This window comes from Myxine glutinosa, chromosome 1, assembly GCF_964187855.1.
Source record: "Myxine glutinosa chromosome 1, kmMyxGlut1.1, whole genome shotgun sequence".
Lineage (NCBI taxonomy): Eukaryota > Metazoa > Chordata > Myxini > Myxiniformes > Myxinidae > Myxine > Myxine glutinosa.
In genome coordinates this window covers 47,014,574-47,039,791 of record NC_136261.1, presented here as the reverse complement: position 1 = coordinate 47,039,791, position 25,218 = coordinate 47,014,574, and the positions used below count along the sequence as shown (strand labels likewise).

At 47.3% G+C, this 25,218-nt stretch overlaps 1 protein-coding gene across 4 annotated transcripts in view; it reads left to right on the top strand.

Moving 5' to 3' along the window:
* The first annotated feature begins 17,645 nt into the window (after window positions 1–17,645).
* LRRC42 (leucine rich repeat containing 42) overlaps window positions 17,646–25,218 on the top strand; it is a 36,348-nt gene continuing 28,775 nt past the window's right edge. For 2 of the 4 annotated variants that reach the window (XR_010983721.2, XM_068110721.2), the window contains exons 1-5: window positions 17,650–17,939; window positions 19,325–19,443; window positions 22,362–22,613; window positions 23,883–24,011; window positions 24,117–24,235. Coding sequence is in view for 3 of the 4 variants with exons in the window: in XM_068110721.2 (XP_067966822.2) it covers window positions 19,361–19,443; window positions 22,362–22,613; window positions 23,883–24,011; window positions 24,117–24,235 (583 nt within the window). In the remaining variant the exon portion in view is untranslated. Of the gene's footprint in view, window positions 17,940–19,324; window positions 19,444–22,361; window positions 22,614–23,882; window positions 24,012–24,116; window positions 24,236–25,218 lie in introns of all 4 variants that reach the window. The other 2 variants (XM_078771268.1, XM_068110708.2) reach the window with 2 other exon arrangements.

The following is a 25,218-nucleotide window of genomic DNA, read 5'->3' as shown; positions in this document are numbered from 1 at the left end:
TGGTCATTCGAGAAAGAATTAGCAATGTGGACCCAGCTAGAGCATCAGTAGTAACATTGTCTGTTGATTACGTATCAATGGCACAAAATAAATCATTCTGTACTGAAACTAGGCCCATCTCAATCCTATGTGCTCCTCAATATGCGGACTGGCGAGGATCAAGGAGGTCAATTTGAATGACAAAATCAGTCAGATACCTGTTCTGATGCAGCCTCTTCGATTAGTTTTCCTAAAAATGGCAAATTTGAGACAGGCCAAAGTTGCTTAATTCTTTCTTGTCCAAACAAAAGCTTCTTCAAAACTGGAGCGTTGACAGAGGATCTCAAGAGTTCCAGGAAAAACACGACTGGACAAAGGCAAATTTAAAATTTGTGACGGTACAGGAAGCACAAGAGGGAGATGTCTCTTAACGAGCCAAGTTGGCATTCGGTCAGAAACACAGGCCTTTGATTGGCGTTTCCTAATTATGTTCCTCAAATCGACCTCATTTACCGAAACAAAGTGAGTGGAACTCCATTCATTGTATGAAGAAAATCCACTAGAACAGGAACTTAAACTCAACTTGATTGGGTGACTGGAATACTATCCACTTATCAGAGCAGCATCAGATTAGGAGCAGACTTATTTCATTTCAGATGGGAACACTAACCCTAACAACCCAATTATACTATCATCCTCGGCTTTTAAGGTACAAGGCCGCAATCTAAACTGTCATGGGACATGCCTTCCCTCTGCGTTGTTGCTATCCCATCTTGCCCCCTCTGTGGCAGTGGACTCTAACGCTCTCCATGTCATTGGCATCTCCCAACTGGAGGATGAGTTGCAGGGTGTGCTTCTTGCTTCCCATTGTTCTTGCACCCTTTTTGAGCAGTTCAATTTTAGTCTTCCTCCTGCCAATCTCTCACCTCTCTGCCCAAACGCTACTACATCGGCCACAAAATGCATTCTACCTGGAATCCTTCCATTGTTACTTCCCTAAGTCAAAAGGAAACACTCATCCGCATCACCGATCCTCTTTTTCTAACATACATTGAACCATCTTCCTAAGTTTGTTTTGATGCGCTCTTCCCTTCAGGATTTCAAGTCTGTGGTCGACATTTTGTAGTCACTCCCATTTCTACCTCTAAGATTAAATACCTTTTGAGACACTGTTCCCATGATTCACATGCAATTCCTCTCCTTGTGATGCGTTGCATATGTATGCTCAAGACCTACTGTTTTCCCTTCTCCACATTTTACATCTGTTCATCTTGCGTATACGTGATCCTCCGATATAGGTGAACAATAAAATTGAGATCTGATGGTGTAAACTGGCATATGCATACTAAACAGAATGTGCAACTATATTTTTTGCTGTTTCTTGTGTTACGTGGTCCCCTCGGTGAATACCTGGTCTCGGTGACCCCCGGACCGTGAGAGGAACTTCGCCAGAAAGCTGTATTAAATATGCGCTTTCGCCACGCAATCCATATGAATTTCACCCCAGGAGACAACTGACGTTCAAGGATATATTTCAATGGGAATGACCATACAATTGCAATGACACAACCACGGAGATTTTCCCCGAGCAATCAACCATATACAACCATCAACAATTCCCAATTCACAAGCACTTTCCTATGAGTAAGATGGCCATCTTATATACGTGTGTCCCGGTGAGTACTCACGACACCCTTTTGGTCTCGGTCCCGCACAATGTCTCTGGGCCCCTCCTGACCAAGATGATGGTCGCCGTCACCGCACTCGGGCGGTAGAACGAACCCCGGGTGGACGTGTTTCCACCGGGCAGGTATCGTACCAGGCACCGTGGCTGCAGCCCCTCGTGGCCACGCGAGGCGGATACGGTAAAGCAAGCCAAACCCCACGCCGCTTGCAAGGCGGGTTAGGCCCCAACGTGCGACCCGCACGCGTCTGTTTGGACGGTGCCGCGAACGAGGCCAGGCGCGGGGTCGATGCACGGCCCCACGTCAACTTGCCGTCTCCACCGGGCAGGTACAAGTCCCGGTAATTCCTCTCGCCAGACAGGCTTCGGATCGGAACGCCGCTTTTCCACGCAGCGCAAGGTCGATCCCACCTTTTTGTCGGAGCGGGGCGAGGAAGAATAATACTCGTCCTTTTTTCCTCGTGTCTTTTCCTCTTCTGTTTCCGGTCACTTCCGTTTCCGGCCACTCCCTCAGAAGGGCTCCTGACCCTCCAACCACAACAACTACACAACAACTTAATATACTACACACGGATAAGCAAAGACCTGAATGGTAATTCACATACATTCACATAAATATGTAACACTCCCCCCCTTCAAGAAAGAAAGTTTGAACCCAGCGAAAACTTTCTTTGCTGGCCAATTTGGAGAAACAAACCAGATCACTCAACCCCCCCCACATTATCCGTTCCCCCCGGGCACAATTATCACTTAAAAATAAAGCAACCAAAATTTCACCACAACCCCTCCAGATTACTCCCTCTGGACTAAGTACCAACAACGACATTGTCCCTGCCAAATCAAACTCCATCTCATGACCCTCTGACTTTGACCGTCAGTTTCTTGGGAATGAAGGTTAAGGGGTTGATCAAAGATCCAAAGTTAAGCAACTCGATAGCACTTTTTCCGGGAGGCCAAGCCGAGTATTCACTACATGGATGCCTTTAGGAACGCGGAGTTCACGGTTAGTCCGTGCAGGAAAGTTCTCTACATGGGCGCCTTGAGGAACGTGGAGTTCACGGTTAGTCCGTGCATGAAAGTTCACTACATGGACGCCTTTAGGAACGGCGTTCACGGTTAATTCGTGTAGGAATCTTGGCTCGGCGGCTCCGCCGCCTTCAGTGCTTCAACTTCTCAGAACTTCCCTAATAATTAGGGTGGGACCACTGGTCCCTGTAGTCCCATGAATAGCGGTCTCCTTCTCGGCCACTACCAAAACTACCGCCCAGTTGTCCTCTCCTGTAGACCTCTCGACGCCTACGAAATGCCTTCCCTACTGTTATGGTCCGACCCTCCAAATCCTTGCCATTCCAATTCTTCTCTGCCTCTCTGGCGTCTTTTGTGCTGGCAAACGTGACAAAGCCGAACCCTCTTGACTGTTGCGTTTCCCAGTCTCTTACCAACCGCACTTCCACCAGCGGTCCATATCTGTTGAAGACAGAGGTCAGAACTTCTTCCTCTGTTTTGAAGTTCAGTCCCCCTACAAATAACTTGGCACTTTGGTCGCCATCCCGAGCTGGTGTGATGTTATTTTCCCTGCTGGGCTCTTTACCAACCCTCAGGTTACCATAAACTTGACCCCCGGCCAAATCATTCCCGATAACCACAGATACACCCTCTACAGGAAGCGTGGCTTGTAAACCGACGGTGACCGGTCCTGACACCAAATCGGACTCCAACTGGATGACCTGAAGGGGAGCACTAACACCGCCCCCGATCCCCTGTAAACGCACACTATCCCCCGTTGCCGTCTCCTCGGACCATGGCAAAATGCCTTCAAGCATTAAAGATTGATGGGCCCCTGTGTCCCTCAATATCCTAACCGGTCTCCGGTTAGTCGAGGCTCCATCCAGTGACACAAACCCCTCTGAAATAAATGGTTGGTAACCCTTTTGATGGCGATTTCTTACGCTAGCCATCGCATTCGGAGTTGTAATAGTCGGACTCCGCTCTGGGTTGTCCCTTTTCATGAGGTAACAACTGGACATCAAGTGTCCAGGTTTCTTGCAAAACGCGCAAGTAGGCCCGGAGGAAAAACTCGGGGTCTGCCTCGGGCCCCCCGAGCTATAAGTTTGTCTTGGGCCCGCATCCCTCTGATTTCGAACCGGTGGGGTATCATAGTTGTCCCCATAATCATCTCGAGGCCGCCGCCATGTATGGTCGTTCTCCGCACCTGCTGTTCCCCACCTCCCCTGCGGAGATCTAGGCGAGGAGTTAGGTTCGTGGACCCCTATTCGGTGGGTTAAGGCATAATCATCTGCCATGGTGGCTGCTTCCCACAACTTCGGTACTTTCTTTTCCTGCAGGTACACTTTGATGTCCTCGTGGACACACTGCTGGAATTCCTCCACCAGGATCAAGTCCCGCAATGTTTCGAAGTCTTTCCCGACTCCTTTTGACTCACACCACCGATCAAACATGTTTTCTTTCACTCTGGCAAACTCCACATGGGTCTCACTCTCCCTCTTCCTGGCATTCCTGAATTTTTGCCTGTAAGCTTCCGGAACCAACTCATAGGCTTTGAGGATGTGCTTCTTCAGTACCTCATAATCTGCACATTGGTCCATTGGTAGCGCCGAATAAATTTCCTGAGCTTTCCCCACCAGCACACTTTGCACGAGTATGGTCCATGCCTCCTCCGGCCAGTTTAATTGTCGAGCCACTTTCTCAAAGTGTGGAAAAAATTTCGCGACTTCTTTTTCACTGAACGGTGGAACCAGCCTCACATGTCTGCCCACATCCCAGGTTTTCTGGTTAGGTGTCGACCCCGTCAGCAAGGGTGGTGCCTCTCCCCGTTCTCTCATTAACTCCAGCTCCTTGAATTTGATTTCTTGCTGAAGCTCCATGTCACGTTCCTTTAATTCCCTTTCCGCTTTTCTCTCCTCTGCTTCGAGGTCCCTTGCAGCTCTCCTTTCCTCTGCTTGTTCCTTTTCTCTTCTTTCCTGGAGTTCTCTTTCCACTCTCCTTTCCTCGGTTCTTTCTTGTGCTGTTTTCTCTTCCAACCTTTCCTGGAGTTCTCGTTCCACTCTCCTTTCCTCTGCTTTTTTGTCTTCTAACCTTTCCTGGAGTTCTCGTTCCACTCTCCTTTCCTCTGCTTGTTTCTCTTCTCTCCTCGCTTCTGCTTTCCTTTCTTCTTCTTTTAACCTTTCCTGGAGTTCTCGCTCCACTCTCCTTTCCTCCGCTTGTTTCTCTTCCCTCCTCTCTTCTGCTTTCCTTTCTTCTTCTGCTCTTTCCTTTTCTGCTTTCCTTTCTTCTTCTGCTCTTTCCTTTTCTGCTTTCCTTTCTTCTTCTTTAATCCGTTCCTGGCTCCGTAATTGCAACTCCAGTTTCCGGAGCTCAACGTCTTCTGGTTCTTCGGGTAGCCACTCCCAGGCTAACTCGTCCCATGTTCCTAATCCCACCATAGATTGTATCACCGTGGCCTGCAACTCTGCCTTCCTCAAATTAGTTCGGACCTCCAAGTTAAAATGTTTGGCCAATTTCAAGAGGTCCGACTTTAGCAACGCTCGGAACTGTGCCTCACTCGGGGTTACCCCAAAGTTCTGTGCCACAAACGCCATGGTGCCTATCGTTAACACCTGTTAACCTTCACCCAAGACTTTACCCCAATTTCTCAAAAAAAAATTACCAATTAATAATTAATTAATAATTTTTAATTAATAAAAAATTATTATTTTATTATTTTATACAATTTTAAATCCCGGACGTAGACCCAATTGCGAAACCGCAAATCGTAATTTGGACGAGCCCCCAATTCTGTTACGTGGTCCCCTCGGTGAATACCTGGTCTCGGTGACCCCCGGACCGTGAGAGGAACTTCGCCAGAAAGCTGTATTAAATATGCGCTTTCGCCACGCAATCCATATGAATTTCACCCCAGGAGACAACTGACGTTCAAGGATATATTTCAATGGGAATGACCATACAATTGCAATGACACAACCACGGAGATTTTCCCCGAGCAATCAACCATATACAACCATCAACAATTCCCAATTCACAAGCACTTTCCTATGAGTAAGATGGCCATCTTATATACGTGTGTCCCGGTGAGTACTCACGACACCCTTTTGGTCTCGGTCCCGCACAATGTCTCTGGGACCCTCCTGACCAAGATGATGGTCGCCGTCACCGCACTCGGGCGGTAGAACGAACCCCGGGTGGACGTGTTTCCACCGGGCAGGTATCGTACCAGGCACCGTGGCTGCAGCCCCTCGTGGCCACGCGAGGCGGATACGGTAAAGCAAGCCAAACCCCACGCCGCTTGCAAGGCGGGTTAGGCCCTAACGTGCGACCCGCACGCGTCTGTTTGGACGGTGCCGCGAACGAGGCCAGGCGCGGGGTCGATGCACGGCCCCACGTCAACTTGCCGTCTCCACCGGGCAGGTACAAGTCCCGGTAATTCCTCTCGCCAGACAGGCTTCGGATCGGAACGCCGCTTTTCCACGCAGCGCAAGGTCGATCCCACCTTTTTGTCGGAGCGGGGCGAGGAAGAATAATACTCGTCCTTTTTTCCTCGTGTCTTTTCCTCTTCCGTTTCCGGTCACTTCCGTTTCCGGCCACTCCCTCAGAAGGGCTCCTGACCCTCCAACCACAACAACTACACAACAACTTAATATACTACACACGGATAAGCAAAGACCTGAATGGTAATTCACATACATTCACATAAATATGTAACACTTGCAATACCAATGCATGCATGTTACACCAGACTGAGCAAATTAAAATTCTGGTCTTTATGGAACACTTTTCGTTGAAGTTGCCTTAGAAATGTATATATATACCTTCAGTACCAAAGAGCAGTCTGCACACCCTGCTCCTCAAACTAGACACTGATTGGTCGAGCCACGGAACAGTCAGACAGGCCAATCAGTATCTAACTGGACAACACCGTATGAACTAGAAGGGCACTCGGTAGAGCACGTACCTCCGCCAGGCTGAACAGTTTGTTATGTATCCCACTTATAGGCCAGATCTGGATTCGGACCTGAACCAAAATCTAACCGGCTTGTTCTTGTCAACTAACCAACTCATCCACCAAGTTTAGTCATAGGTCATCCATAACTTTTTGAAATATCATGTTATATATCGCTTTTTGCCCGATCCCTTAATGGTGAAGAATCACTTTAAAAATAAATAATTCTCGTATCCGAATCCATATTCAGATCTTCACCAAAATTGAATCGATTCGTCCTTGTCTCACACCCAATCGATCCACCAAGTTTCGTCCAAATCCTTCAATATCTTTTTCAAATATTCTGCTATGTATCGTTTTTGGCCCTATCTCCCAATGGGGAAGATTCACTTAAAAATTCCACTAGCCGGATCCGAATCTGGATCTTCACCAAAATCCAAGAATTTCGTTTTTGTCACATACACTACCTCTCTGCCAAATTACGTCTGCATCCGTCTTCAACCTTTTGAGATATCTTGTTCACAGACAGACAGACAAACAAGAAGACGTCATGCAGAGCACGATACTTGCAAAATACGCTCCCCCCCCCCCCCCCCAAGAAAAAAAAAATTCCATTGATACAGCAAATTGTCCATTTCATCAAGATTAAAATTGACAATCTTGATCAAAGCTCAGGTCAATAGGAAGAAAAGTGACGATTTTTCAGATGAAAAATGATGATTTTGGAAGGTTGACCTTGGGTTGACCTTTGACCTTTTGGCCTCAAAAATAGTTGGTTTCCCTATTTAGTGACTCAATGTGCAAATGCTGTTCAATTTTCAAGTCAATCGGATGAAAATTGTGGATTTTTGAAATTTGGCCTATGTTGACCTTTTTGCCTATGGTGACCTCAAAAATACTTGGTGGTTGAATTCAGTAACCAGATATGCAAGTCCTCTTCAAATTTCAAGTCAATTAGATGAAAATTTAGGATTTTAGAAATGTGGCCTATGTTGACCTTTTGGCCTATGTTGACCTCAAATATACTTGGTGGTTGAATTCAGTGACCAGATATGCAAGTCCTCCTCAAATTTCAAGTCAATTGGATGAAAATTGAGGATTTTAGAAATTTGACCTTTTTGACCTTTTGTCCTATGTTGACCTTTTGGCCTATGTTGACCTCAAAGATACTTGGTGGTTGAATTTATTGACCAATTGTGCAAGTTCTCTTCAAATTTCAAGTCAATCGGATGAAAAGTGAGGATTTTAGAAATTTGGCCTATGTTGACCTTTTGGCCTATGTTGACCTCAAAAATACTTGGTGGTTAATTTCAGTGACCAGACATGCAAGTCCTCTTCAAATTTCAAGTCAATCGGATGAAAATTGAGGATTTTAGAAATTTGGCCTATGTTGACCTTTTGGCCTAAGTTTACCTTTTGGCCTATGTTGACCTCAAGAATACTTGGTGGTTGAATTCAGTGACCAGATATGCAAGTCGTCTTCAAATTTCAAGTCAATTGGATGAAAATTGAGGATTTTAGAAATTTGGCCTATGTTGACCATTTGACCTATGTTGACATCAAAAATAGTTGGTGGTTGAATCCAGTGACCAGATATGCAAGTCCTCTTCAAATTTCAAGTCAATCGGATGAAAAGTGAGGATTTTAGAAATTTGGCCTATGTTGACCTTTTGCCCTATGTTGACCTCAAAAATACTTGGTGGTTAATTTCATTGACCAGATATGCAAGTCCTCTTCTAATTTCAAGTCAATCGGATGAAAATTGAGGATTTTAGAAATTTGGCCTATGTTGACCTTTTGGCCTATGTTTACCTTTTGGCCTATGTTGACCTCAAGAATACTTTGTGGTTGAATTCAGTGACCAGATATGCAAGTCGTCTTCAAATTTCAAGTCAATTGGATGACAATTGAGGATTTTAGAAATTTGGCCTATGTTGACCATTTGACCTATGTTGACATCAAAAATAGTTGGTGGTTGAATCCAGTGACCAGATATGCAAGTCCTCTTCAAATTTCAAGTCAATTGGATGAAAATTGAGGATTTTAGAAATTTGGCCTATGTTGACCTTTTGGCCGATGTTGCCCTCAAAAATACTTGGTGGTTGAATGCAGTGACCAGATATGCAAGTCCGCTTCAAATTTCAAGTCAATCGGATGAAAATTGAGGATTTTAGAAATTTAGCAAAGTTGGTGACCTTTGGCCTATGTTGACCTTTTGACCTATTGAACCCAAAAATAATAGGCTTCTTGCTTTTGATCAACTCTACCATTTGGTGAAGTTTCGTGTAGATCGGTTGAAATTTGTGACCTGTAGGCTGGTGACAAACAGACAAACAGACAGACAGACAGAGAAACAGACAAACAGACAGAACCACAAACACAACCGACCAGTATACTGTATTTGAAAAATCTTCGATTTTGCAAGTAATAAACAGAGTGAAAACATCATCTCCATCCACCTTTGGTGGCGGAGGGAATAATAGGATCATGTTTGAAAGTGCACTGAGAATAGGGGGTACAGAGGCATTAATGAGCACACATTGGAAGTCATTTAACAATCAGAATGATTAATGCGGTTTGTGGGATTCAAAGTCAAGTTGCCCTCCTCAAAAATAGAGGCCGCACCGAAAAAAAGAGTCTGTTTGAAATAATTATCCAATCTGTTCAACTTTAAAATTGAGTTCCGAAGACATCATTAGATCCAGTTGGTAGCAACATGAAGAAGGACAGGGTTGGTGAACAAAAAAAGAGAAGAAAGAAAATAAAAAAAACACCCCAAGTTGTATCGGTCGGGATATTCACCAGGCTTACAAGTTGTAAGGTAAATACATTCCACAGAAACTTTCACAATGCTTGAAAACAAGATCAAGAATCCCGAGCAGAAAAGTGAACCTGACCTGTGAGAATTCCGCAGCGAGGCCATTGAATAACAGTGCGACTTCAGAGGCAGGTTTTGCCATCAATGTTTTATGGATTTGTGTGTTAGCAACTTAGCTCTCATACGAGGCTAGACTAAAAAAAATGAAAATAATAATCAAACGTTTATCATGAACAAACATTCTTGGCCGAACGCCATGGCCGGTGGCTAACAGGAGCAACAGGCTCACCTTTTCTCATTTCCTCCTGCACCCTCTGGCGAATTGCATGAAGTACCTACAGGTTGTGCTTCGGCGATGCTCGTCTCAGAGAGGATGTTCCATCAGGTGGGAATTCTGCAAGCAAGGAGAATGAAGGAATTCAACCGCGGAACCACGAATTCGTTTCACATCAAGATGGAAAACAAGAATCTTGCAATGTGAAGCATGAGTGTAAGACTGTAAGTCCTCATCCAGGACACAGCCCCCCAACAGCACCTTAAATACCTGTAGATTTAACATCTAAATAAAATAACGTGATGTATGTAGGTAACAGTGAGGGCAATCGGGTAACATCCTCGGAACACTTTTAATTAAAGAACCCCTTTAGTCTTTCAAGCAATAACTTAAACAACTGCAGAATGAGCAAATTTATTCTTGAATCACAGAATATGATGCTCTAAGGCTCTAAGGTTTATTCCGTGTTGTTCATAAATAAAGCAGCTCTTAACACACGGACCAATTAATATTGAAAATGAAAATGCTATTTAATTAACACCTAGTCATAAATTGTCCTTTGTTACAGAAGTGCAAATTGTGTGCATATATTACTAAAGCAGCTTTCTTCATGGTTGTTCATTTGTCGCCCTTGGTTTTACCTTGTGACCTGAATTCAATAGTTGTGCATGCGCATCAGGTGACGAGATGCAGGTAAATGGGTGATCTGGCACCAGTTTGCTCTAGGTGTGTTATCTCCGCCGCCGAAGGTGCATGGGGGAATAATTGTTTTCACTACTGTCTGTCTGTCTGTCTGTAAACATGATATTGCAGCGGTTACCGCTGGGTATACACAATCGCCTTGCACCTGCCGAGGACGCGGCCAGGGAGCGATCACCAGGCCGGGCTCGTCCAGGCCGCCCCGACAGGCCCAGACGCGCCTCTCCCGGGCATGCCCGGACTCGCCTTTCCAGGGCTTGCCCGAGCCGCCCGGGCACGCCCGGTCTCGTCTTTCCAGGGCTCGCCCAGGACGCCCGGGCATGCCCGCACTCGCCTTTCCAGGGCTCGCCCAGGACGCCCGGGCACGTCCAGACTCGCCTTTCCAGGGCTCGCCCAGGACACCCGGGCATGCCCAGTCGCGCCTTTCCAGGGCTCGCCCAGGACGCCCGGGCACGCCCAGCCTCGCCTTTCCAGGACTCGCCAAGGACGCCCGGGCATGTCCAGACTCGCCTTTCCAGGGCTCGCCCAGGACGCCCGGGCACGTCCAGACTCGCCTTTCCAGGACTCGCCCAGGACACCCGGGCACGTCCAGACTCGCCTTTCCAGGGCTCACCCAGGACGCCCGGGCACGTCCAGAATCGCCTTTCCAGGGCTCGCCCAGGAAGCCCGGGCACGTCCAGACTCGCCTTTCCAGGACTCGCCCAGGACGCCCGGGCACGTCCAGACTAGCCTTTCCAGGGCTCGCCCAGGACGCCCGGGCACGTCCAGACTCGCCTTTCCAGGACTCGCCCAGGCACGTCCAGACTCGCCTTTCCAGGACTCGCCCAGGACGCCCGGGCACGTCCAGACTCGCCTTTCCAGGGCTCGCCCAGGACGCCCGGGCACGTCCAGACTCGCCTTTCCAGGGCTCGCCCAGGACGCCCGGGCATGCCCAGTCGCGCCTTTCCAGGGCTCGCCCAGGACGCCTGGGCACGCCCAGCCTCGCCTTTCCAGGACTCGCCCAGGACACCCGGGCATGTCCAGACTCGCCTTTCCAGGGCTCGCCCAGGACGCCCGGGCACGTCCAGACTCGCCTTTCCAGGGCTCGCCCAGGACGCCCGGGCATGCCCAGTCACGCCTTTCCAGGGCTCGCCCAGGACGCCCGGGCACGCCCAGCCTCGCCTTTCCACGACTCGCCCAGGACACCCGGGCATGTCCAGACTCGCCTTTCCAGGGCTCGCCCAGGACGCCCGGGCACGTCCAGACTCGCCCAGGACGCCCGGGCACGTCCAGACTCGCCTTTCCAGGACTCGCCCAGGACACCCGGGCACGTCCAGACTCGCCTTTCCAGGGCTCGCCCAGGACGCCCAGGCATGTGCAGACTCGCCTTTCCAGGGCTCGCCCAGGACGCCCGGGCACGCCCGGTCTCGCCTTTCCCGGGCAAACGCTCCGGCATGATGTGTATATATTGTAACGGATTTGAGAAGTGTAACGAATTTGAGAAGTGTAACAATTTTGAGAAAGTGTAACGAATGTGAAAAGTATGGTTTTGTTGTGTGTAACACCCTCGTAATGTAAAGAAATGTCGAAGCTCGTCCTCTTAGTTAATTCCATAAACCTACACACAGGACACGATATATCCTTTTAAATAGTTAGTCCCTTATTCTCTGTAGGCTAAGGATGTGTTTCCCACTAGTTTGACTCTTCATTGCACCGAATTAAATAAGAGTAGGCCCTCCGACGCCCCATGGCAGCTTCCAAGTGCCAGGTTTGCCACTTTGCTGCAATTGGCTCTTTAGGCACTTTGCTGCATTTTCATCTGCCGTCCACTTTGCTGCATTTGCCTCCATTACGCACGAGGTAACGCCGAAGAAGAAAGGCGGGTCTCCACCTCGTCATAGAGGGGAGGAGTAAGTCGGCCCCGCTCATCCAACCCAGAACGAGGGGTTTGGCTTGAGAGGGCGGAGAGAGAACGCTTGGGGGAGGTTCGCAAAGGGTGAAGGGCGGGGCCTATATAACCCGCCGCGGGACGCTCCCCAAGGAGATGAGCTTTTACAGGAGATGAGTCCAGGAGATGGGTCCAGGAGATACGCTGGAGACGAGCAGGTGTGACCGAGCCGCCGTGAGACGTGCCGCGCTGCAGGAAAAGCAGACCGGGGCAACGCAAGGAGCGCACGAGGCAGCAGTACGGAGAAAGGAACTTCGCCCGCGCAGTTTGGGACCAAAGCTCGGCTTCTTGACGGCGGTGCCTTCTGGCCCGACCGTGCCCAGTACCCGCTGAACCTTCCTTGCCTCTAAAAGCCACCCATCTCCAAGCCATTCCTTCCTGCCTGCATTTCCCCGTGTAAGTGTGATCGTCCGTCTGTCTTTAACGTTGTCCTGGGGTTTATTAATTAAGCTTGTATAGGTAAGCTAATGATTTCACTGTGTGTCTGCTCCTTCCACTTTCTGTTTATAACCAACTGCTCTCTTTGCCTTGGCTTGTGAAAATAATTAATAAATCCTGTTATTCCTCCGTACTTCTTCTTCTTCTTCATTCTCGTTCGGTCGCTTTAGAGGTTTCCAAATTGAATATCTGTGGCGCGATTTCGGCCAACGTCCAGGAATCGGGTTAGTCGGGGTAACTGTTCGGCCGCGGTGCCTCCGCTCGGCAAACAACATCCTTATCCGCGAACCGTAACAATATATTGCTGCCCGATAAACAGGCTTGACAGAGTGTGCCGGGTTCTGTACGAATAAACATGCTTTGAACTCAACCAAATGGCCTCGTTCTCTCGCCGTCCACGACTCCTAAACTGGTGACCCCGACGTGATTTGAACACGCAACCTGGTGACCTCGACGCCGACGACACCTAAACTGGTGACCTTGTCTACCCCCGAACGGATTCGGGGGCTGCAAACGAACACGGCGGTTTCGATCACGCTGCCGGAGTTTTGACACGGACGAGCGGCCATGTGGTTCGCGCACCGTGCTCGGCTCCTCCTCTACGACCGGAGGGACGAGCCCGCTCCAGGACCCTCTGAAGGAACGCAGTTACGCGATGTGGGTGGCACTGCTGCTCATCTCTTGCGCGCGCTCTGACATTCGCGGCGCGGCTGCTTCGTTACCTTCGCGTGCACTGCTGTTCGTCACCTTCGCAGGACTTCACTCTACAACTACAGCCGCAACTACTTCTCCGACCCTGCATCCTCGGGAGGCCCGCGAGGAACCTCGGCAGCCTCCCCCGAGGACTTGACCAGCCCCTCGGTCGGCTGAACCCCGGTCCTACGTCCCCACAGCGCTTCGCACAGCGGAGTACGTCGTGGCGAGGCTGCCCCCCGTCCACGGTTCCCCCCGCTCGACCACCCACCACCACACCAGACCCCCCCCCCCCCACGACCCTCCAGGGGTCGCTTCGGCCGGGTCATCAGGACCCCCCTTAAATTGACCCTGCCGGTGCCAGTCGATTCTGGAGGGGCATGTGTAGCGGTTACCGCTGGGTATACACAATCGCCTTGCACCTGCCGAGGATGCGGCCAGGGAGCGATCACCATGCCGGGCTCGCCCAGGCCGCCCGGACAGGCCCAGACGCGCCTCTCCCGGGCATGCCCAGACTCGCCTTTCCAGGGCTCGCCCGAGCCGCCCGGACAGGCCCAGACGCGCCTCTCCCGGGCATGCCCAGTCTCGCCTTTCCAGGGCTCGCCCAGGACGCCCGGGCATGCCCGCTCTCACCTTTCCAGGGCTCGCCCAGGACACCCGGGCACGTCCAGACTCGCCTTTCCAGGGCTCGCCCAGGACGCCCGGGCATGCCCGCTCTCGCCTTTCCAGGGCTCGCTCAGGACGCCCGGGCACGTCCAGACTCGGCTTTCCAGGGATCGCCCAGGACGCCCAGGCATGCCCGCTCTCGCATTTCCAGGGCTCGCCCAGGATGCCCGGGCACGTCCAGACTCGCCTTTCCAGGGCTCGCCCAGGACGCCCGGGCACGCCCACTCTTGCCTTTCCAGGGCTCGCCCAGGACGCCCGGGCACGTCCAGACTCGCCTTTCCAGGGCTCGCCCAGGACGCCCGGGCATGCTCGCTCTCGCCTTTCCAGGGCTCGCCCAGGACGCCCGGGCACGTCCAGACTTGCCTTTCCAGGGCTCGCCCAGGACGCCCGGGCACGTCCAGACTCGCCTTTCCAGGGCTCGCCCAGGACGCCCGGGCACGCCAGGTCTCGCCTTTCCCGGGCAAACACTCCGGCATGACATGTTTGGGTGTATATATATTGCTGCCCGATAAACGGGCTTTACAGAGTGTGCCGGGTTCTGTACGAATAAACATGCTTTGAACTCAACCAAATGGCCTCGTTCTCTCGCCGTCCACGACTCCTAAAATATCTCAAAACATTATGGACGATGCACACCAAACTTGGTGGACAAGTGAGGGGTGTGTGACAGTGAGGGGTAATTCATTCGATTTTGGTGAAGATCCGGATCAGAGATGTTCAATAATATTCTAAGTGCTTCTTTATTGAGTGATGGGGCCAAAAAAAATAAAAAATAATATTTATATATATATATATCTATATTATAATAGCCGTAGATGATTCTGTCTGTCTGTCTATCTGTTGGGTGTCTGTCCGGGGTGTGGCTGACTCGGTTTGCAGAGTAGCTCCACCCATAGCTCCACCCATTCTGGGAGAGGCTTCATATAATTATAAACAAATATCCACCATTTTATTAACTCGCATAGCTTTGAGGCCTGTTTTGTAGGCCCGTGGTGTCTTGCTCTCTCTCCCAGTTTTATTTCAAATCAAATTCGATATATCATTTCATTTTTCACAGTCGCTAACATAGTTTTAGACTCGGTTGAAAACAAACGGGAAGAAAATCCGATGAAAGTTGCCCTTTATAGAACGAAATGAATTCTCAAACGCCTGTAACTTCAAGGCCATTGAGTCTCTCTCACGCCTTTATCTCCAATCTAACTCACCATATGATTTCATTTTTATCGATGGTTTTAGACTCTGTGTCAGCAATAATTGAGACCATTCCACACACGCGGGAAAATGCATTGATATATTTTTAAAAATCGCGTCATGGTGTATCATACACCGCCCAACATGACACCGACGGCAACGTGTCGATATATATTAAAAATTCGCTTTTGATTTTCCGTTATGATATGTTACTTTTTCGTTTGCTGACAATAGTCACAAAAACGTCAACAATGATGCCGACATATATTTCTTCGTTTTTATTTCATTCAACATTATTATCCGGAAGTAAAATATGTTTCAGGAAATTACCGAGAGATATTTCTTCGTTTTTTTAAATTAGTTATGTGCGCATACACTTTAAATAGGTTTATTTGAAATCTTTAATTTTCCACAATATAATTTACTTGCCATTTATCATTTGATGATTACGAGACACTTCCTCTTGAGGATCGCGACAATTCATGCGCTGCGTGGAAACTTCTATTTCCAAAATGAATGAGACGATCGATGAAGAACGCAGACTTGAACAGGATGCAGCAAGAAAGCGAATGAGACAGGCGAACGAGTCCATCGACGAACGTGAATGCAAACTTGCGGGGTCACCCGTGGGAATCCCACGGGCATGGATGTGTGTGACATTTCGACATATTGAGTTAGATGCTGCACATTCATTTTTACAAAATGGTTACTGGCAAGTCATCAGATCCAGAAATGGTGTAATGAACACAATTTATTTACGCGCAAGCACGAAAGCAAGACGGGCCGATTTCCGATTCCGACGGGCCGACGGGCGAGACGGGCCGATTTGGAGCAAGAAAAAGAACGAGACGGGGAAAGCCGATTGGAGAGGCAAGTGAGGAGCGATTGGCGATGCGAGTGAGGGGCGATTGGAGAGGTGAGTGAGGAGCGATTGGAGAGGCGAGTGAGGAGCGATTGGAGAGGTGAGTGAGGAGCGATTGGAGAGGCGAGTGAGGAGCGATTGGAGAGGCGAGTGAGGAGCGATTGGACAGGCGAGTGAGGAGCGATTGGAGATATATATATATCTCACCTGAAAAACATCGCCCGTCTCCGTCCATCCCTCTCCTCCGTGGCTGCAGAAACCCTCATCCACGCCTTCATCACTTCCCCTCTGGACTACTGCAATAGCCTCCTTTATGGTTCACCCTCAACAATCACCAATAAACTCCAATACATTCAGAACTCCGCTGCCCGTCTACTCACCCATTCCCGGACCCGTGACCACATCAACCCCGTCCTTTACAAGCTTCACTGGCTCCCCATCTCCCAGAGAATCCAGTACAAAATCCTCCTCTTGACCTACAAAGCCCTCCATAACCTGGCCCCATCCTACCTGGCTGACCTCCTCTCCAGACACACTCCCACCCGCAACCTCCGCTCTGCTGGTACCAACCTCCTGACCCCCCCCCCCCCCCCATCCGGACCAAATTTAGATCCTGGGGGGACAGGGCCTTCTCCATCGCTGCTCCCACCCTCTGGAACTCGCTACCTCACACCATCAGAGACTCCTCCTCACTCACCACATTCAAAACATCACTCAAGACCCACCTGTTCAACACTGCATTCAACATTTAACCCACAGCATGTAACCCCTGACTATCTCCTCTCCTTCTCCCTCCTTTGTGCTTTGAATATTTCCCTATTGATTCTTCTTTTTTTGCAATTGTTTTTATGTTTTGCTATGCATTATGTTTTGCACTCTGTCAAAGCGTCTTTGGGCTTCCTGAAAAGCGCTATATAAAATAAATGCATTATTATATATATATATATATATATATATATATATATATATATATATATATATATATATATATATATATATATATATATATATATATCGCTAGCTGAGGTACAGGAGGGGTGGGGGGAGAAAGGTGAGGGGTGTTGAGGAGGTGTATGAGAAGCGGAGCGCAAAAAAATTAAAATAATAATAATAAAATAAATAAATATATGTATAATTTACGAGTAAAACAAAATAATTCGTAAAACAAATCTCTTCTGGCTGTTTTGTAAATTATTGTGTTCAGTCAGCATTTGTTGAGACTGTTATTACTCAGGGTGCATGTTAATATTAATGTCTAGCATAGATGGTCCTTTCCATTTTTTTTAAATGTAGGTTTAATCAAGTATTGTAGCATATAATTATCAAGCGTAAATTAGAGTTTAAATATTTTTTTAACATCACACTAAATTAGGACCTGATAAAACGATATTCAATTGAAGAAGGCCGAACCTTTATTATTATAATTATTTTAAACCAATCACCACGTCTCTTCGGTTACACGTGACGCGGAAGTCCAACGCGGCGAGCGTTTAAAGTGTTTTGTTCGCGCCCTTCCCCTTGGCCCTTTGCGATCATTCAATGTCTAACATTTCACAGTGATTTTTTTTCGTTTTCAACTATCTTATCTATTAAAGGTATCTTCGGTGAATATGATTATTATTCACATGTCGTATGTGGCACTTCGCAATTCCCATGCGAATGAATATATATTAACTTTAGTTTAGTAGTCGGTTAAAACTTATATACTGTATCTCTGAATCCCGATAAACACAACAAGAATCCCACTCCAGGTTAGTAAATATTCATTACACTTTGTCTGTTCGTCTCGTTCTTAACCGCAATTCGTTTACTCGCACTTGTTTTCCCACCTTACTAAGTCCTTACCTTGGTTACCAAAAACGATATTCTGCAGTGGTCACGTGTATTTGCGTAAAGTTTCCATCAACACCAGACTGGTTTATTTCATGATAAGGCCCGAGGTGTGTGTGTGTGTGTGTGTGTGTGTGTGTGTGTGTGTGTGTGTGTGTGTGTGTGTGTGTGTGTGTGTGTGTGTGTGTGTGTGTGTGTGTGTGTGTGTCAGTGTGTGTGTGTCAGTGTGTGTGTGTCAGTGTGTGTGTGTCAGTGTGTGTGTGTCAGTGTGTGTCAGTCAGTGAGTGTCAGTCAGTGAGTGTCAGTCAGTGAGTGTCATGCCATTACGAGTTGTGCAAGTAACCAGTTTGGTTTGGAGTACAGGAATTTTGTCACTTTCATAACTTATTGGTTTTCAAAACATTTTGTAGTTTGGGAGTTGTTTTAGTGTTGATCAGCATGCTCTGTCGTGCCATCACATGTAGATCAGACCAGGCAGGGTAGGCACATTGATTACCTGATCTCGACAACAACAACATGCATTTTAAGGCCATTTTCCCTGCTAGAGCGGGGGTTAGCCTTGCGGTCCCCATGACAATCTTCTCCATCTTGCCCTATTTTCTGCATCTCTCCTTGTTAACCCCCTTGCCCGCATTTCTTCTTCCACCATCTTTAGCCAAGTCTTTCTCGGTCTTCCCCGTCCTCTACTTCCTTCCACATTCATTTCCATCACTCTTCTCAACCAGACACTTTCATCCTTCCTCAACACATGACCAAACCATCTCAACCTGTTCCTCTTCACAGCATCCATCACAGGCTCTATTCCCATCATCTTTCGCAATTCATCATTTGTCTTCCTCTCTCTCAACGATACTCCGCACATCCACCGAACCATTCGCATTTCCACCCTTTCCAGCCTTCGTTGCTGATCTATGTTCATTGCCCATGTCTCGCTCCCATAAATCATTACCTGATCTCTGAAGGTTATAAATTGTGAGCTCGGAGAGGTTTTCCTGAGAATCTTGCAGCATAATGTTATTTGCCGGGGATGGGCACGGTGTCCCAAATCTTAAATTCGAAACCAAATCCTTAACCCTGCTGCCTTCAGATATGATAGCTCTCTTTGTCACCACCACCACCACTACCTTTCCTGAAGCAATTGCAATGTTGGCATTTGCTATGAAAATCTGTACACAATTTTGTGCACTTCCTATGTTTTACTGCACAGTTGTTACTGGTAATAAAATCATGGCTGTTATCATTTCCCCCGCTCTAGTAGGGAAAATGGCCTTTAAAATGCATGTTGTGTTTGTTGTATCATTTCCAGGTGTTTAACAGCAGCAGTGTTTGTTCAGCTGGAGAAATGGAGAAGCAAGAAACCAAAGGAGTAGCAGGACAACTGCAAGATTGGTGTGAACAAAATGAAAGGCCAGCTAAACGACCCCGGTTGTTCCTCGCTTCTATCCATTCATATCAGCATTCTTATAAGTGCTTTGGCTCACCATATATTAACGGTCTCTCTTCCCTGGTGTTGGGCTAGCGGCTAGGGTGCCGGCTTAGGATCCAAGGATCCTGGGTTCGAATCCCGGTCGATCGCTGAATTAACGCCAGGGGGATTGACTCAGCCTGTCATCCTTCCGAGGTCGGCTAATTGAGTACCAGTTCACTGGTAATTCCCTGTTTGTCGTTAAAGGCGGCAAAAAGGGTTGGCGTCAGGAAGGGCATCCGGCCGTAAAACATTGCTTCAAATAGGGGACCGAAAAACAACAACAACCACGGTTCCCGAAAAAGGCCAACCCCCGCTTTGCGGGGAAAAATGGCCTCTAAAGGTGGTTATTTTTATCTCTTCCCATCGCTCCTGCATCACCTCCTTTTCCCACTACTTATGATTGTAGCGGCATCATCTTGCCTTTGGTTTTACTAGGGCATGCCCGTACTATATATACTAGGGCATTGCCCGTACTATATCTATATCTAAAATTATATCCCCCCCCTCTATTTACATGAAATGGTTTGGTCCAAAGCGAACGGCTTGCGAGTACGGTGACAATCCCCCCCCTCTATTTACATGCAATGGTTTGGTCCAAAGCGAACGGCTTGCGAGTACGGTGACAATCCCCCCCCTCTATTTACATGAAATGGTTTGGTCCAAAGCGAACGGCTTCCGGAGTTTGGTAAAGAAATCGCCATCGCGTGCACAAACGCGCAGGAAAGCGAATGAATCGCAAATTCGTTTTTATTAGTTTTAAAACATAGTTTAACGCCAACATAGTTTGCAAACGTGAAATAAATGAATACGCTCTCAAATGTGCCATCCGAGGCAGAGTGTGTCCGCCACGTTCGGCACACGCGATAGTTCGCTGCTCTCTGATTGGTTGAATCGTTTTTTGGACATAGCTCGGTAAGTAATTGTCCGATTAATATGAAACCTTGAAAAGGCACATCCTCGGGTCCCCAGCAATATACCTGGCAAGTTAAAAGTATATCGGACCCGTGGTTGTCGAGAAACAGCGGTCACAGACAAACGTACAAACGTACAGAGATTACTGGAATTATAGATAGATATCTAAAATTATATCCCCCCCCTCTATTTACATGAAATGGTTTGGTCCAAAGCGAACGGCTTGCGAGTGGTGACAATCCCCCCCCTCTATTTACATGAAATGGTTTGGTCCAAAGCGAACGGCTTCCGGAGTTTGGTAAAGAAATCGCCATCGCGTGCACAAACGCGCAGGAAAGCGAATGAATCGCAAATTCGTTTTTATTAGTTTTAAAACATAGTTTAACGCCAACATAGTTTGCAAACGTGAAATAAATGAATACGCTCTCAAATGTGCCATCCGAGGCAGAGTGTGTCCGCCACGTTCGGCACACGCGATAGTTCGCTGCTCTCTGATTGGTTGAATCGTTTTTTGGACATAGCTCGGTAAGTAATTGTCCGATTAATATGAAACCTTGAAAAGGCACATCCTCGGGTCCCCAGCAATATACCTGGCAAGTTAAAAGTATATCGGACCCGTGGTTGTCGAGAAACAGCGGTCACAGACAAACGTACAAACAGAGATTACTGGAATTATAGATAGATAATATGTTAATATGCTTTAGCTTTGGTTTATTGGAGAATTTCCGGTACGGGGTTTTAGGAGGTTGTAGTAAAATAATCTCTCATCTCCGTCGCATACTCATGTGACAAGGAGCCAACAGTGAATGTGAACCACGTCAACTCGTTAGTAATGTTTGGGTGTGTCGAGATATATATGTATATATTTGTACACACAGTCGAGGCTCGTGGAAGGCGGGGGGTGGTGGGGGCGTTTGGGGGGGGGGGTGGTGGAGGGGTGGTGTCAATGAGGGTAAAAAAGATCATGGTTTTGGATTGCGAATGATCTGAGATGGTGGTGAACAGCTTGGCTTCAACTTCAACAAAGTGGGTCTTTAAGCCAGAATGGCGGTAGTTTTATCAAAACCACCACCACGATGAAGCTGGTTGAACATCCGGGAAGGAGGTTCAACCAGCTTCAGGACGTGCCCTTCCCGGATGTTCAACCTGCTTCATCGTGGTGGTGGTTTTGATAAAACTACCGCCATTCTGGCTTAAAGACCCACATACCGAAGTTGAAGCCAAGCTGCTCACCACCATCTCAGATCATCCGCAATCCACAATTAGTTCCTGGCAACTGGTTACGCGCTTACAAGTCCTTGTCCGTCTATTTGGATCACGTTTGGGTCACTAATTTATCATGTAAGAAAAGACATCCGAGACATTCAGATTCCGAGTCCAGTCTTTATTAAAACGCAACCTTCAAAAACCACTGGGAACCCCCTGCCGGAAAATACCATACAGGAAGTCTTCCTAAAATTGAAGCTAAAGCATATTCAGATATTATAAAACCAAAGGAAAATGTTGCTGTACACCAACCATCGTCTTCCTTGTTTTGTTGCCTACATAATTTGTAAATCAAGCAAATGACTTGTTGTCCAGTCACCATGGTGTGTGGAGCATTCACCAGGCTTTTTTTCACAACAAATGTCAAATCAAACAATTTCTTGAATCTCCTAATAATAGTTTGTTAATGACCGGACAATAAATGAGGTTTTATAAGGACGGGAATCGGTCTGCGATGGCGGAAAAACAATACATCACGTTTTCTCAACCCAATATTGACAGAGGTATCCCAAGAGGGGTTAGCCCTTGCTTTGAAGTAGGGCTCACACCAGAAGTTGCCTCGCCTTTCTTCTCTTGGCGGTTAACATACCTGTGAACATTTGGTTGAGAAAATTCCTGTGCATATTAAGTGACTGATAAATAAACTGTCATGGCATTTTGAGTGACTGCCTGACCACAACGTAATGCAACTCCACAGATTCTCTACTCCCCTCTCCAATCAACGTAGTCCGTCCTCTCTGCTGGACTTGACTGTCGGCTTTGTGGCTTCACACTTGCAACTGCTGGACTCTCTACGTGGCTTCCCGGAGCAATTGGGAAGACGTATATTTTCTACGGCCGTGTCGGGTGGCTTTCTGGATCCACGAGACCCAGTGTCAATTTGTGCAGTGCGAGTATTTGGAGAGGCCTACGGAGATGTTGTGTTTTCAGCTGCTTGCTTCCGGAACAGGTAAAGACTTGATTTGTTGAAGAGGTTTTTTTTACGACGGAAGCGCTATTGTGCCTCTTGTTGAATATGCATGTGAGTGAATTTTTTCCCATGTGAGAACTCCCCTAAATGCTCAGCCATTTTATAATGATGAACATTATGAGCATAAAGGGAACTTCAGTCTTTATTTAATAATTTTGTGCATAAGACATGAAAAACATCAAAAGTTGATGGCATGTAAAAACATTTAGCCTTTATTTGTGTTTTTCATAATGAAAGCGAGCATTGGCAATAACTGCTCACCTCCACTCATTCGTTCCTCTTTTTCCCCACCTGTGGAATCAACTTCCACATCCTCTTCAATCTCATTCTTCCCTCCAGATATTCAAGGCAGCCGTTCAACACCATCTCAGATCACCCCCAATCCAAAAACATGATCTTTTCTACCCTCGTTAACTCCCACCCCAATCCCTCCTCCTTCCAAATTTACAATTTTCCCTCATGAGAATTCCCTTCTGTCTTCATCTTGTACACCCCATGCATCCTCTCCTTCCCCCATTCCTCCCCACACCTATACACCTATTGTTTTTCCAAGTCTCCCTCTATCTTGGCCTTCAACTCTGCTGTTGGTGTTTCCCCCTCTCTCTATACCGCTCCTTTTGTCCTGTTCCATGAGCCTCGACTACGTGTACAAAAACAATTATATAAATGTGGGTGCAGTGTATTATTTCTTGGTGTGTATAGCAGTCATGGCTTGCAGCAGAAAGGTGCTAACTTGGATTGTTTAGAGGCCCTGGCAGGTATTGCCTTGGCCCTAGAAGAGGTATGCGCACACACCTCTGAGATGTCTAGCCTCGGTTTGAATCTTGAGCCAGCTATAAACTGCCAGCCTGGTATTTTGGAGGCAGGGTGATACATCATTGTGTGTGCTATCCCTAGAATTGACGATAAACTGAGTGTCCTGTCTGCTCGCATTACTTGGACGTTGAACATTTTTTGTTTCCAGAAGAGTTGGGGAGCCATCCCTGGCACCCTGAACAAATTCCATATTATTGCATCCTCAGTCGATTATCCTGCATCAGAGTAGCGACCTGTCCAGGATTGTAATGTTTGCCAAAAATCTGCCTTGGCAGAACCGACGCTCTGTTAAGAAGAGGTTATTTCTTCTTTGAGTTTTTGTTTGTGTAGAAGGGATTGAGTTTAATTTCTTGAAGTGATGGTTTCCAGTATAATGAACGTTTGCTTTTGATTTTGTTTGGATCCTTATCTTGCATGCTTGTGTGCCCTAAGGCCTGCATTTCTTCGTTGCGCCCTTCCTCTAATATCTGAGTTTGAGTGGCTCTGCAAACTGGACGTGTCTCATTGCCGGCTGTCTGACAGACATCCCGCTCTACCTCACATTGGACAGCGCCTTTTCAGGTTTGGTTTTTAAAGTTTCTTTATGTTATGTAGGCTTGTGGGTGCATAAGTGCCAATATTACAGCACAGGTGTATTGTGTTTTACTTAAACTGTTATTGTTGCAGATTGCAGGTGTTGTCGTTGGCCAGTAACGAGCTATCTGATGCTGGAATGCGGATGCTGACTGGGGCAAGAAGAGTTGGATTGAGGGGTTTAGCTTTACTCCATACACTTAACCTTGCTGGTATGTATTACATTTCCATTTCAAAACCCTATTTAACCTGACATTTTGTCATTATTACCTCCACCACCAAAGGTGGGTGGAGGTTATGCTTTCACCCCTGTCTGTCTGTCTGTCTGTCTGTCTGTCTGTCTGTCTGTTTGTTTGTCTGTCTATTTGTGAAGAGGATATCTCAAAAAGATGTAGACGGATTCGGTCGGAAATTGGCATAGAGGTAGTGGCTGTGACAAGGACGAAATGGTTAGATTTTGGTGAAGATCTGATTCGGATCCGGCCAGTATAATTTTTTAAGTGATTCTTCAACATTGGAAGATAAGCCTGGATTTGGCTTAGCGGTTAAGGTGCCGGCTTGCGGGCTTGGGATCCTCGGATCCTGGGTTCTAATCCCGGTCGATCGCTGAATTAACGCCAGGGAGGTTGGCTCAGCCTGTCATCCTTCCGAGGTCGGCAAATTGAGTACCAGTTCACTGGTAATTCCCTGTGTGTCGCAAGAGGTGACTAACAGGGTTGGCGGCAGGAAGGGCATCCGGCCATAAAACATTGCCTCAAAAAAAAGGGGACTTAATACGGTGCCCCTTAAAAGGCCAACCCCCGGCCAGTATAATTTTTTATTATACTATATTGTAATTTGTATTATATTATATTATAAATATTCCCCTCTGTGGGGAAAAATGGCCTCCAAAGGTGGTTATTTTATTTTTTATCTTCAACATTGGAAGATAGGGCCAAAACAATATATAGCAGGATATCTCAAAAAGTTATAGACGGATTTGGACGAAACTTGGTGGACCAGTTGTGTGTGTGACAAGGACGAATCGATTCGATTTTGGTGAAGATCTGATTATGAATTCGGATACGAAAATTATTTAATTTTTAAGTGATTCTTCACCATTGAGAGATCGGGTGAAAAGCGATATATAATATGGTGTTTAATAAAGTTTTGGACGAGTTATGACTAAACTTGGTGAACGAGTTGGTTAGGTGAC